Genomic DNA, 15482 nt, shown 5'->3' on the forward strand with positions numbered 1-15482 from the left:
TATCAATAAATTTCTTAACATTTCAATATGAGCTTTTATTATTGAGTTGAAACAGAACTTAATTATATACAGAAACTATGTTAACCAGTAAGACACTGCCAATTCTTAAAAAAACAAAAACCAAAACCCTCAGTTTGCTAAGTAGAGGGAAACTGATTCATTAACCAGCAAGGAAACTTGGATATGTTTGAGACACTTATGTCTATGTAAAATTAAAAGCTTTATGGCTAGAATCGTAGCATTGCTGAAATACTTCAAGGTCCTGGAATCTGCACTTGGAGCAATGAAAATTTAAATATAAAGTGGGAAGTGTGTCAATAATTTGATAAAGGGCCATCTAAAAACATAATGCTATTGAACCTGCCCCTCACATTGTTAATTAATAGCATAATAATTAAATTGGAGAAGACTTAATATTGAGGTCATTCTCCAAATATGGGCTGTATCAGAGATAGGGTGACCAGACAGTAAATGTGAAAAATCGGGACACAGTATGGGGGGTAATAGGTGCCTGTATAAGAAAAAGTCCCAAATATTGGGACTATCCCTATAAAATTGGGACATCTGGTCACCCTAGTCAGAGATGACACTTATACTATACTTGATCTGAGCTACTATTATATCATGCAGTGTCTTTCCTGCTGAAATAGGAGGGGAAAATAAGGATCAACTAAAGGAAGCAACTACTTATTTCTCCCAACTAAAGACATTAGAAGAAAAGGGAATAGCTTTGTGTGAGGTTGGAGGAAAACATAGAAAGATAAGGGGAACACTGAGTGGGACCCACCACTGCCTGTCTCCTGCAGTCACAGGAAACTGAGCATGTGGGATATGCTCACCTGATCCTAACGTATGATTCCTGTTTAATGCTTCAGGAGAAGAGAAGGAAAAAAGAAAAGATAAATCATTGAAAGTTATCTATAAAACTTTAACAAGTGAAGACAGGATTTCTTTTTTATTATTAATGTCACAGCAAAACTGCTAACCATGTTACTGAGCTCTATATATTTTAAAAAAATGAACAGCTATGCAGTCATGGTATTAAGAGTTTTATATTTACATATTACTATAGTTGGCTAATTACTATGCAACTGAGTAATTACTGTGCACCTGAGGGCCCTAGTCTGTATTGGGACTGCCACTGAGGTGAGAATTCAGTGTGCAGGAAGGTTGCCGAATTTGGAATATGACTCCTTATAAATGTAGTAAAAAGATTTGAGACCAAGATATATTTAAATTACAAAGAAAAAAACAACAATCGAAGATAGCTGGCATTGAGTCTCATATTTACTTTATATCCCCAGAGTATTTTCTTTTACTCAGTCGTCATGAAATCAAATATGGGAATTCAGTTGCAGAAAGTTAACATCTACACTGTGATGTTTACTGTTTGCTTCTCTGGGCATATACAAATCACAGCCATTTAAATTATACACCTTCTCTATGAAAAACAGACACATCCTGGAGCTTTTGTGGAAATCCTCACTAAGAATGGATACAGCAACTACAGTATGTAAACTATTGCTTTTAAGTTTCAGCTTTCTTAACAAAGAAATTGTGGCACTTGAAACATTCTCTTTTACGTTGTCCTGGTTGATTTATTATCATCAAAGATTCCTAAATAACATTGGTTTGAGCTGTTTCTTTCTTTTTCTTTCTTTCTTCAAAAGTGTCACTCAGTGTATCCCTTCCGTCCCCAAAATGAGATAGAAGGGGAAAAAGTGGCATATGTTGGAAATGCGAGGGTGAAATAATCTGATGAAAATTAACTCTTACATTTATAGAGTTCTTTTCATACTAAAGCACCACAATTTCACAAAAGCAACAGACCTTTACCCATTTCTGAGTTAGGAGAAACTGAAAAAATACAGAGATCTCATTGTAACTATACAGTAATCAAACTTTTTTCTGAACTGGGTGAACAGCAAAAATGGAAACAATGAAGAGCAGGTAGTTTAATAAGAGGACGAAGAGATGAATTAAAAATGAGCAGAAGCTATGATTGGCTGAACGATACTTCTGTGCACGCTCTGTCGGTAAATGCCCTAAAACTTTCTATAAGATTTAAAGAAGCCCTTTCTGACATCACTGCACATTCTCTCTGCCCTGCCCAACCCAAACAGCACAAAGGCTGCTTCTGGGACAATGTGCAAGAGAGCGTTTGTGTCTTACGAAATACACACAGCACAATTCTCAAATATCCTAACTTCAGGTAAGGAGAAAATCACAGAAGGAACCCCTCTTCCCCCAGCCACATCTAATTTTAGGGTCTCTGCAATTTTTGCTGAACAACTTCTGCCTCCATTAGACTTGCTGAACAATCATAGCTCCTTCCAAAGGAGGCAGTGAAGTCGCATGGCTTGCCCTGGAGGAAGAATGAGACTTCCCCTCCATTCGCCCCCTGGGGCAGTGCTGTGCAAATTATTGCAGTCACACACCCCCTTACCATTCATGGAATTTGTCACAGCCTTCCCTCCTCCATTATTTGTCATCTAAAGTAATCCCTTGTGTCCGCATTGCTGCTGGCAACAGCACTGCCTGCAGAGGTGGTTGGCTGTAGAGTGGAGGCTGCTGGCCAGGGCTTTCATTTTTTTTTGTAGCTCAGGAGGACTATTTTTTTAATCCCACTCCCATCCTGCCTCACAATACGCAGTCTGTTTTTACCCTGCTCCTGCTATTAATGGATCCTGTGAGATCCCAATTTCTTCATTGCCTCCCCCCGCCAGCTTTGCACACCACTGCCCTAGGAGGTCAGACCCACGGAAGGCGTTCTCCCAGAGATTGTTCCAAAGCTGATATCATAGCACCACTCCTGCGGATCTGTGACAGCTGCATAGTGAAAACAGGACTAAAACGGTGTTTAAAAGCCCCTTTTTGCCATAGAGTCAACAAATCCAACACTAGATACATAAAGGACATAGATCTGCTGAGTAAGAAGGTGCCATATTTGTCTGGTTTTAGTTTTGGACAAAAGTTGAAATTTCTCTTCTCTACTGTTGCCAAGATACAGTTTCCCCCATTATATCTGTGTGCTATTGACCCAACCTTGTAGGAGAGAGGTTAGGTGTGAGGATCTGATGCTATAGAATTTCTCTAGCCACAAAATAGCAGCAGTAAGAGGAATGTATTTATCCCTCTTCACCCCATTCAGAAGAATGAATTTCAAAGTGCAAGTGGGACTAACTATAATTATTTATTTCCAGTATCACCTGTAATGCGGTAGGCACTTTCTTAACAAGAGAGGGCAGGAGTAATTATAATCTCATGGGAAACAAACACAGAAGGAGTATATCATATCAATTGTTAAAGTACTGAGATTTATTTTAACATGTGAACTGAATTTTAAGGTCTACTAATTAAGCACATAATCAACCCCACTTGCTTTGTTTCTTTTTTAAAAAAATCTCAGGAAAATACATTTAAAAGACTGTTAATCTCTTTCATCGTTCTTTGTGATTTTAAGATGTTGCATTAAGTTTCCAACAGCAACTTCATTTCAGCCACTTTTCTATTTTTCTGGGTAATTGTGTAGGTAAATAATGTATTACTCCTTGTCATAAGCTAGATACCATAAAACAATCAGCAGCACAGGAACCTTAACTTTAGCATTTCTCAAGTGGGATTTGTACCGTGCAACCTGAACATTTAATTACTGGAGCATTTTGCACAGGCTTACACAGGAATCACTTTTCCCAGCACTGAAATAGAATGAGCAGCTGTTTAATTGCACATAACAATTTAGAACAGCAAGCTAAGAACACAATGATATTGAATTGAAACTGCAGGCGAAATATAAAACACTCAGCATAGGTGGAATAAAGTCTCAGATTGGCTGCTCTTAATTTTATTTTTTCTAGTAGTATACAAATGATGATGAAAGTCTGCTTGTTTACAAATATCAGGCTTCTAGTTCCCTGATTTTAAACCAAGCCTGCCTTTGTGAAAAGAGAGTGTATCTGACTTGCATTTTCAACCGTTCTGTCAAAGAAAGCATCACACCTCAGTAATTAAAAACTGTTAAATGCTATGCTAGCCACAGCTCCTTTAGGTTAGTGATAAAATTGTTGGAAGACAGAGTAGGCATAAAGGTTTTTGTGGTGGGTTGAAAGGGTCCAACCAATAAAGTTAGACACCAGATTTGGATTTTGGACACCTAAAACTTCAGGGATGTCTGGCACTGGAGTTTTCATGCAGCCCGTTATGAAGATAGAGGCCACTTATCAAATTCAGATGGGAGCTGGTTTGGGGCCACACACAGTTCTAGGATTTCAGAATTGAGAGTTTTATTTGGATCCATCTCTAGTGATAGGAGCAAGAAAAGTGAGTTGGCAGGGATGCATGTGAAACAAGTTATAATGAGATTCAATATTTATAGCCAAGCACAAATAAGCTTATCTCAAGTAGTAGCATAAAGGCTTTTTAACTGAAAGAGTAAGGCCTTGTCTAAACTACAAAATTAAGTTGACCGATGTTAGATTGACCTAAAGCCACTGTAGTAACTACTGCGTTTTTTCATGTCCACACTATCCTTTCTCCTGTCGGTGGTGTGTGTCCTGACCAGGAACACTTGAACCGACATAAGTGTGGGGCCTGAGCGCCCAGGCTGTCAGTCTGGCATGGGGCTCACAGCTGGAGGCCCTGGGGCTGACAGCCAGAGCTCACAGCTGAACACCTCCCTCCATCCCGTGTGGGAGTCCAGCTGTGAGCCCTGCATGCACCAACAATCAATGTAAGTACTGTAATGCAGTATCTACACAGACACTGTTGCCCTAACTACATTGAGCTAAGCACTATACCTCTCACGGAAGTGATATTATTAGGTCGGTGTAGTGGGCATCACTGGGAGCTACACGGTAGCGTGGATGCTTACAGAGTTAGGTCAACATAAGCTGTCTTACATCGACTTAACTCTGTACTGTACTGAATGAATCCAGCTCTGACTTCAGTTCCAAGTGTGCCTGCTTCCAAACTCCTGGTTAGAAATGAAGGTGAATGTGGATTATTAAAAAACTGTGCTCTAGGATTCCTTTTATTAAGTCAGTCAGGCAAAAGTAGTAATCATAGGACTAGTACTTCATTATTTGTATTGTGGTAGCACTGAAAGGCCTTACTCAGGGGCAAGGCCCCATTGTGTTAGTTACTGTACAAACACTGTCCCTGTTTGAAAAAATTAGTGCTTATCCTTCTATTTTGAAACATTTGTGAAATACCTTAGTAGTTCATAGTCCCCACTGCCAAAACCTTCCACTGGGCCTTGATGTACAACCCTCTGATCCACTAGGGAGAACCAACTTCCTTTTTTGCTGTTTCACCCACTCTACTCAGAGCTCTTAATTGGCTTTCTCGTTCTCCACATCAAGTTAAAATCCCACACGTGCACCATCGAGATCCACCCCCATTCTGCCTCTACAGCACATTCTTCAGTTTCTCCTGTTTGTGCCATATGCTGTGCCTGCTCCTGAGGTCTGTCTCCCACTTGTGCCACTCTGTCCTCTTCACTTAGAACAGCTTTCCTTTGCTATTGTATCAATAGCACTCTTCCCCTCCTCCTGCCCAACACTTGTTTTTAGAGCTGGCTGGAAAAGAAGTCCCTTCACCTTCCCCACAATTAGCATTTTTGACTTTTCATCCCAATTTGGGACCATGTTTTCAAAAATATGAAGTTGTCCCTAATTGGGATGAAAAATCAAAAATGCCAAATTTATTTATTTGGAAGGGATTTCCAGAAAAATTCTGTTTTGAGAGCAGGGCTGCCCAGAGGATTAAGGGGCTGGGGCAAAACAATTTCAGGGGCCCCTTCCATAAAAAAAAGTTGCAATACTATAGTCTCCTGGGGGAAATTGCCCCACTTGCCCCCCACCCCCGACAGCCCTGCTTGAGAGAACTGAAATGGCTTTCACCCCTCCACAAACCCACCCCAGGGACTTCTACATGTTTCCCAAGATACACAAAGGACCCCAGGCTCATCATTTATGGCAACAGCACTACTGAGGGAATATCATAGAGACCATCCTCAGACCACAACCTGCTTCCTCCAGAAACTCTGCAACATTAACTATGTGCCTCAAAATGCCATCCTTTTCACCAAGGATGTCATCTCCCTATACACCAACATCCTTCACCATGAAGGCATTTCACTCTGACACTGACAGCACTCAGATATTCACCTCAAACACATCCTCACCCATAACTACTTTACATTTAACAACAAACACTTTGTCTAAACCGCAGGAATTAGAATGGCTGCCCAATATGCCAACCTCCTCATGGGCCACCCCAAGGAATAGTGGCTGGAAAACTATACCACTGCACAAAGCCATGGCCAAAGATACTGACCTGGAGGGTCCTCCCCCAGTTGTTTGCTTTTTATTAGTACATTAATTGCAGGGGATTGAAATCCACTGAGGTATCTGATGACTGAAATATGTGACCATGCTCTAGTGTGCTGTTTGAGCAGCATCGTAGCATCACAATAGTGTATCTTGCCACACTCCCAAGTCATCTTCTGGCTGCCCATTGTTTCACTATGTATGATCACACAGCATCACACATTTCCCTGGCCTGCTGGGAACCACAAGCTGTTTGCACATGGGTGGGGTCAGGTTTCCACTACAGGCTTTGGAAAGCAGTTCTGGACTGTGCCCACTTGCTATGGAATTATTTCCCTTTAGCCTCATCTACGTTATGCAAAGCACCGCATGTCACAATAAGACAAAGTGCTTTGGCCACGCTGGCATCCTGAGCATGGCGGCATGTAATGGAGGCTGGGGGAGGCTAAGCCTCCCCAAACCTCGTGCCACGGTGGGGGGAGGGGCAGTGGCAGATTACTATCCGGAAATGACATGACTAAATATGGTGTTTCTGTGCCGGGGCCCATTCAGTAAAGTCCTTTATTTTGTCCTGCAGTACAGCCCTGAACACCTGGGTGTCATGGACCTTTCCCACATGTTCTGCATTCGTGTTCATGAACTGACTGCTTATGGTCCACTGAGCCTTGGAGAACCAGTGAATACTAAACTTCACAGTTTACTTATTCACTGGCCCCTTTCAGTAGGCAAAGTATAGGTACATGCGTTCTGTCAATGGCCCCCACAGAGTTTGCAAAACCCATCCTCTGAAATCTTACTATAATTTCAGGGAGTTGTGCAGGGAGGCAGAGAAAGAAATACTGGGTTGTCATAGGAGTTTCTTTAACTCTACTTCTGGGGGAATTTTTGTGTCTCTGCATTGTTACACACATACTTGCTGACAGGTATTTTGAAATAATTTACCAAAATAATTGAAACTAGCGTTTGTTATTTTGACAAATGTTGCAGAATTTTTATTTTTTTGACCCAGAATTTTTATTTTGTGGTGCAGAATGCCCCCAAGAGTAATATATATGTCAAAATGAGACACCAGAAAGTGCTAAGCTTAGCTACGTGACATTTGAAGTTCAGTATATGAACAGCGCATATTTTCACATATGTAATGTAAAATAACACAGAAACATACAATGTATATTTAAGTACTAAACAACATATTGAAACAGTAAGGTTGTTGGCATTGCTTATGTGTTTCACTTAAAACTGGATATCAGGGCTTGTCAAATGGCACCCAGATACAGAAGCCAAAAACCAGACTGTTCAGGTAAAAACCAGATGAATGTCAACCCTAGGACTCTGGGCTACTGCCCTGACATGTTAGCACTAACAACGCACGCGGAAAGGGACAGTGTGGATGAAGGCGTGGCATATATCTCTGCCCAGCACAGGATAGGTGGATACTCAGTGTGGGTACAGGCAGGTTCTAGCAGTATACTGACAAGTAACTGTGTCCACTTGCAAGTGTAGTTGTACTCCTAGTTGTCACCTACAACCTTCACTCGAACCTATAAGGGAATCACCAAACAAATGCAACCCATTCTTGATGGAGACCACATTTTGAAAAAAATCTTTCCCCAATCCTCATCTTCTGGCCATCAAACAGCCTCCCTACCACACAAAGCTTACCATCAGAAACAAGCTCCCCAAAGACCACCACACACCAGCTCAAAGCATCTGCCAGAACAACAGATGCAAAGCCTGCAGGCATATCTCCATTGTTACGATAATCAATATCCTCACCCCTACAACACACCTTTCAAGATCCTTTATGTTTCCTACATATCCCCATCACATGTGATATACCCATCCAGTGCATCAAATGCCCCAACAACAACTATGTGGGTGAAATCAAACAATCACAGTACTCACAAATGAACCTACGCAGAAAAATGATAAAAGACAAAAATGCCCTGTCACCTGTGGGTGAACACTTTTTCACAAGGCAATCACTCCATATCTGATCAGTCCTCATCCTCAAAGGAAACTTGCATAATACCTTCAAAAGAAGAGCCTGGGAACTTAATTCATAACTCTGCTAGATACTAAAAATTATGGCTTCCACAGAAAGACTGGTTTTATGGCTCTTTACAACAATTTGTAACCTGCTTCTCCTCCTTTGTCTTATGACTGTAGTGGTGTTAATTGCCCACTTCATTTCAAGGAGTCTCTTGCAACATGTGTTAACGCCTTATGCTTAACAATCTGTTCCATCTTGTATTCAGCTGTGACTCTCTGGTTGCCTTTTCCAGACCTGACTCTGTAGGTATGTCTACACTACGGGATTATTCTGATTTTACGTAAAACAGATTGTATAAAGTCGAGTGCACACGGTCACATTGCACTGTGGGTAGCTATTCCGTAGCTATCTCATAGTTCCCGCAGTCTCCCTCGCCCCTTGGAATTCTGGGTTGAGATCCCAGGGCCTGATGGGGCAAAAATCATTGTCGCGGGAGGTTCTGGGTAAATGTCATCAGTCATTCCTTCCTCTGGGAAAGCAACGGCAGACAATCATTTCGTGCCCTTTTTCCCTGGATTGCCCTGGCAGATACCATAGCACGGCAACCATGGGGCCCGTTCAGCTTTTTTTTACTGTCACCGTATGTGTACTGGATGCCGCTGACAGAGGCGATACTGCAGCGCTACACAGCAGCATTCATTTGCCTTTGCATGACAGCAGAGACGGTTATCAGTCGTTCTGTACCATCTGCTACGCCATTGTAAATTGGCAATGAGATGACTGTTATCTGTCGTTCTGTACTGTCTGCTGCTGTCATGGGTGCCCCTGGCTGAGGTTGACCAGGGGCGCAAAGACAAAAATGGGAATGACTCCCTGAGTCAATCCCTTCTTTATGGTATCTAAAAATAGAGTCAGTCCTGCCTAGAATGTGGGGCAAGTGTACTAGAGAACCAGTGTATCAGAGAACCAGAGAGCACAGCCGCTCCATGTCAGATCCTGCAGAAATGATGAGCTGCATGCTATTCTAGGGGGTGTCCCTGCAACAACCCCACCTGTTGCTTCCCTCCTCCCCAAACCTTCCTGGGCTACCATGGCAGTGTCCCCCCATTTGTGTGATGAAGTAATAAAGAATGCAGGAATAGGAAACACTGACTTGTTAGTGAGATAAAATGAGGGGGAGGCAGCCTCCAGCTGCTATGATAGTCCAGGCAGGACATTAAGCGGTGTGGGGGAGAGAAGCCCAGCATCCCGCTGCTATGATAGTCCAGGCAGTACAGAATCTTTTCTTTACAAAGGAAAGGGAGGGGGCTGATGGAGCTCAGCCCCCAGTTGCTATGATGAGGACGGTTACCAGCCATTCTGTACCATCAACTGGGAATGACCGGGAATCATTCCTATTTTTACCCAGGCGCCCCCGGCCGGCCTCACCTGAGGCCAGCCAGGGGCACTCATGGGCTCATGACGAGGACGGCTATCAGTCCTACTGCACTGTACAGTCTGCCACCAGGGAGGGGTGGAGAGAGGATGCTACTGTTTACTGCTGCAGCACTGTGTCTACCAGCAGCATGCAGTAGACATAGGGTGACATACAAAAAAGTCAAGAAACGATTTTTCCCCCTTTTCTATCGCAGAGGGGGCGGGGGGGGGGCAAATTGACAAGATAGACCCTGAACCACCCCGGACAATGTGTTTGACCCTTCAGGCATTCGGAGCTCAGCCAAGAATGCAAATGATTTTCGGAGACTGCGGGGACTGTGGGATAGCTGGAGTCCTTGGTACCCCCTCCCTCCCTCCATGAGCATCCATTTGATTCTTTGGCTTTCCGTTACGCATGTCATGCAGCACTGTGCTGTGGACTCTGTATCATAGCCTGGAGATTATTTTAAAATGCTTTGTCATTTCGTCTTCTGTAACGGAGCTCTGATAGAACAGATTTGTCTCCCCATACAGCAGTCAGATCCAGTATCTCCCGTACAGTCTATGCTGGAGCTCTTTTTGGATTTGGGACTGCATTGCCACCTGTGCTGATCAGAGCTCCACGCTGGGCAAACAGGAAATGAAATTCAAAAGTTCGCGGGGCTTTTCCTGTCTACCTGGCCACTGCATCCGAGTTCAGATTGCTGTCCAGAGCAGTCACAGCGGAGCACTGTGGGATACCGCCTGGAGGCCAATACCGTCGATTTGCGGCCACACTAACCTTAATCCGATATGGTAATACTGATTTTAGCGCTACTCCTCTCGTTGGGGAGGAGTACAGAAACCGATTTAAAGAGCCCTTTATATCGTTATAAAGGGCCATTGTGTGGACGGGCACAGCGTTAAATCGGTTTAATGCTGCTAAAATCGGTTTAAATGCGTATAGACCAGAGTGAAGCATGAAAGCTTGTCTCTTCCACCAATTTCCCCCACAATTTTTATCTCATCCACCTTGTCTCTCTCATATTCTGAGACCAACACACAACAAAGAACCTTTGAGGCAGGCTGCTGAAGGCTAACTACCCTGGCTCCCAGCCTTAAAAGTTTTGATTTTTTTTGTGATAAGGGCATTTTCCATCAGAAAATTCTTGACCAGCTCTACACATGTCTTTCAGTTAACTGTTCGCACCAACCCTATTCCAATGCCTGACCATACACTCTGCACAGGAAGCAAAACAAACCCCAAAATGATCATTAATTTTTGCAACCCTTGATTGTTAACTTTTGTAACTCTCCTCCACTGCCACTGTTGGAATGTTGTCTACATTCACAGTGCTATCCCTTTAGATTTTAAATTCTTTGAGTTGGGGCCCTTCCTTATATTTCTGTAGAGCACCATATACAAATAATAGATAATTTAAAAACCTTAAGTGCTATAGAACCTGTTGGTATTAAAACACATTTTGACATACATGTATAGAATATGGCAGAAATAAATCTGTAGAAACATTTTTTCCCCACTGTAACATACAGTTATATTTCTGTGGCTAAGCAGATAAGACATTAAGCTAGTTTTCACATTGTTTCTGTGTCTCAGTGGATAGTATGGATTTCTCACATCTCTAATTAAAACTGTTTTCCACTTCTTAGTGTTCAATGTAAACACTTGGAGTTAATGTGTTGTTGTTTTTTTTTAAACTGAAAACAGATTAATTGCTATACATGGCAAAACCTTTGGTACAATTAGAATTTTATTAGCATGCTAGATTAATAATTAACTCTTCAGTGGACACTGTAGAAGCAAAGATTGTAATCTTGTTTATATTTAGTTTCTCAGAATTCTTTTTTTTTATAATATTGATAGATAATATCAATGTTTATTAAGTTTTTTATTTTTATTGATTTAAATTGTAACAGTATGCAAAAATTATGGGAAGGTCAGACAATGCAGGGTATCAGACAATAATTATTTAATGACAGTAGATATTGAGATTCAAAAAGTTAAAGTTTTATCACTGTTAAAACACAAATTGTCAACATCACATGTCAAAATATACAAAGTAAATATTCTTAAATCAAACTCTAAGTTCTCAAGCAGCATTTTTCTTACTTGGCTGATCTGTATATTTTGATTATCAGTGGAAATATATTTTTGTTGGTTTGTTGTGTGTGTGTGTACAGTGAAATTGACATTTAATGACATTTACCATTAAAAATCTAATCCTTCCAAACCTATTTATATTCACACAGTACTGTATATTTACTTACCTCCATTACTTCCAGCACACACTTCTCTAGAGACAATCATATTTTTATCATAATTTTCAATAAAGCTTATTCATTTCCTCTGAAGGGTAATTCTATAATGCTGTTCATACTGTAAAATGTATATGGTACGGATCCTCTGCTGATGACTTCAATGGAGCTATGCCAATATATACCAGCTGAGGATCTGGCACATAACTGATAATGATGTTCCAAAAAGATAGCTGACTGTTCATCCCACAAAAGAATATGGTACAAAAGTATCTTAACTTACCAGGCAGATGAACTCTGAAAAGACGTCAATGGTGGGTTTAAAGCATCTCCTTTTAAAGTATGTACTGCCTGTGACATTTGAGGCTGAGACTGAGGCTGAGTCTGTACTTGGCTTGGATTCTGAGCAGAGTTAATCCATCGGCTCTGTGCCTGTGTCATCCACTTTCCCTGGATTCCCCACCTTGCCAGGTAAAATTTGCAAATATCGTAGTTCATTGATGAGTAATATAAAAGGTCCAGTACCAGCAGGATAACAACAAAGAAGCCATAAATCCACACTCCTAACAACGCACTGTAATTGCTGGGGAGGAGGGGGAAAAAAGAAAACAACAAAGGAAATGATTTAACAGATCATTCACTGTCATCACTCTATTTATTGGGGGGGGGCATTGTTTGCTGGTTTGTTTGTTTGAAAAATAATCAGGATGTTCATCTAAAAGGAGCAGGTATTTTTGGTAGAGTAGGGTTAAGACAGTAGTTACCCAAAATGCTGCAATTCACTAGTATAAAGTACATCAAAACTCAACATTACAAAGACCAGTGATTTTATAATAGAATTCATTCAACGAGTACAGAGGTGAAAACACATAGTAGGCTTACATGTAAATGTTGACCTAGCTATAACATATATATAAAAAGTAAGGATCAGGATAGTTACCACCCTGCCATTGGCTTATAACAAAAGTGTCACAAAAAGCTTAATTGAATAAAGACAGAACAGAATGAGTAAAGATAGCAAATAAAGTGAGAGAGAATAGTAGGGAGATAAAAGCAAAGGAGAGTGGAAAACACTGTTGAGACAGCAAGTTTAGCGGGTTATTTTTTTTTAAATCTGATTGTTAGGTCTATTGGCATTTGGTATGGGAGACTAGGGATTGGGAAAGAATTAGACTAGAACAAACATGCAGGTTTGGAGGAGGAATTTAAAGTGGGAGAATGGAGGCTGCTAGGTGTATGGGGGAGGAAGGTTGTTCCAGACAAAAGGGCTGATGCAGGGCAGAGAGTGGGAAAAGAAAATGAAGCAAAAGAGGAAGTAGATAGAGATGCAGAATCTTGAAAACCACCTAAAGAATTGCAATATGGCCCCCAAGTAATGCTGTAGGCGTACATCATTTACAGGAATTCCAAATTATCTAAACCTGCCATTCACCCACCAGCACCCTGTTGAAAGCAGTGAAAGCAATGAATGTATTCAGTTACAGCTGCTGAGACAAACTTTGACAGAACCACATTCCAACAGAATGTGCCGTTCTGCTAAAATCTAAGTGTTCTGTCAAATTGGGTTGATTTCCCCAAATGTTGTGATGGAAGAAAAACCAGGAAAAATGCTAACAATGTTGACATGTCCCATTCTGACAGTTTCAGAAGAAACTATTTGGAATTTGTGTTTTGAAATGACTTTTGAATGGTTAACTACTTTGTATTAATGACATATAATGCAAAACAAAAAAGTTGAAGTTGAAACAAAATGTTTTGTTTCCAGAATTCTTCCTTCCTTGAGATTTTTGAAATGTTTGGTTTTCAAACTGATTTGGGAAGAAGCCAAATTTCAAAAAAAGCTCAAAAATCCTTCACAGAAATGATATGCCATCCTCAACCCAGCTCTGTATTCAGTGACTTACTTCATTAAGCTATTCTGTGTTGAAGGGGGCGGAGTCTTTGTAAGCAGTTCAAGGCAGGGTCTGACTTCTTTTTATATGTTTGTAAAGACAGGGAGGTGGGAAATCTATTGCACTATGGGCCTGACCCATCTCCCACTGAAGTCAATGGGAATCTCTCAAGGAGAATTTTGCCTCTGTTAGGGTTCAGGTTCAGGATCTTAAATGAAATAAATATCTAAAGACTAAGTAGTGGTATAATTCAAAGTCCAAAAACATGTGCTTGTGAACCAATGTAGCATGTTATAGCTACCTGAGATTTACTGTGCTCGCCTGCAAACGCAATGCTTGCTTCCTGTATTTCTGTCAACGCTTCCAGCAAAGTTATCACATAAAGAAACTGCATCATCAGTTGTGTACATTTCTCTGTTTTTCTACACACACACACACACACACACACACACACACACACACACACACACACACACACACACACACACACACACACACACTGCTGTCTAGTGTGTCACACAGATTATGGCTGGACACCACAATTTGCCTTAAAAGGCAATCAAAAAATGAAAGCATTTTGAAGGCAGATTTTGTTATCCAGGAAATAGGAGACAAAAGATTCAAGAACATGTTCATATAACTTTTAAATTTTGTTTTAAATAAAAATTTCAGGTACAATTCTGAATTCCTATCACATCAAGATTTAAAGGGCCCAATTCACCTCTCATTTATCATGGATTTGCACTAGTGTAAACTTTAGTGACTTCAGTGAAGTAACACTGGAATAAAGCAGGTGCTAAAGAGAGGAGGAACAGGCCGTTTAATGGGTTCTATGAGCATATAGTTTTAACATTACAAATAAACACTGGGTGTTTAAGGCTGGGATTTCCAGTAGTGTTTAGTATTAAATCTTCAGTGGGAATAGAGGTAGACCAGTGCTGAGTGTTTTTGAAAATCCCATCTGATCCTCTAAAAGGCCTATTCCTATGAAGACTTGTGCATGTGCTTAACTTTATGAACTACGAGTAGTCCCTGGTAATTTTTGTAAGTCTTTGCAGGACTGGAGCTTAAAATATAACCTGAGAGGTTTGGGCAAAGATTTTCAATGCTCCTGATTTTTCAGTGGATATACTCTTGTTTACACTGGTAAAACTCTGGAGTCATTCCATTAGAAAATGAAAGGGGAGTCAGGTGTGAAGGATTTAGGATGAGCTCCTGTTCATTGTAATCACTGAATCTCACTGAAGTCACCAGGACCCACTTCTGGGAACAGAATTTGGCCCACAGTGGGAAGGAAAATGTATTTTTGTTTCCCATAAAGTTAGAAATCGTGTCATTTATATGCTAGCAAGAACTTGGAGGCAGGAACATTACCTTTTCTTCTAGTTGTTTCATATGGACGTTTTTATGGTTGTGTTTTGGCATTTGTTTTGTCCATTAAAAATCGCTTAGTGAAAAATTAGGTCTATTTTGAGCACTTCAATTTAAAGCAACAATTTATTAATCATGCTGTATGTGGGTTCTCCATCTGTTCCTTGTAAATAACAGCTGTTTCTGACAAGTACAAAAATGAAACTGCATTATTTTAATTAAGAT

General features: G+C 40.8%; 1 protein-coding gene across 6 annotated transcripts in view; it reads right to left on the reverse strand.

The window, feature by feature from the left end:
* SHISAL1 (shisa like 1) overlaps positions 1-15482 on the reverse strand; it is a 272323-nt gene that overhangs the window by 34749 nt on the left and 222092 nt on the right. For all 6 annotated transcript variants that reach the window (XM_050925181.1, XM_050925170.1, XM_050925164.1 and 3 more), the window contains one exon: positions 12278-12577. In XM_050925181.1, coding sequence (XP_050781138.1) covers positions 12278-12577 — 300 coding nt within the window. The remainder of the gene's footprint in view (positions 1-12277; positions 12578-15482) is intronic.

The sequence above is a fragment of the Gopherus flavomarginatus genome, chromosome 1, assembly GCF_025201925.1.
Source record: "Gopherus flavomarginatus isolate rGopFla2 chromosome 1, rGopFla2.mat.asm, whole genome shotgun sequence".
Taxonomy (NCBI): Eukaryota; Metazoa; Chordata; order Testudines; family Testudinidae; genus Gopherus; species Gopherus flavomarginatus.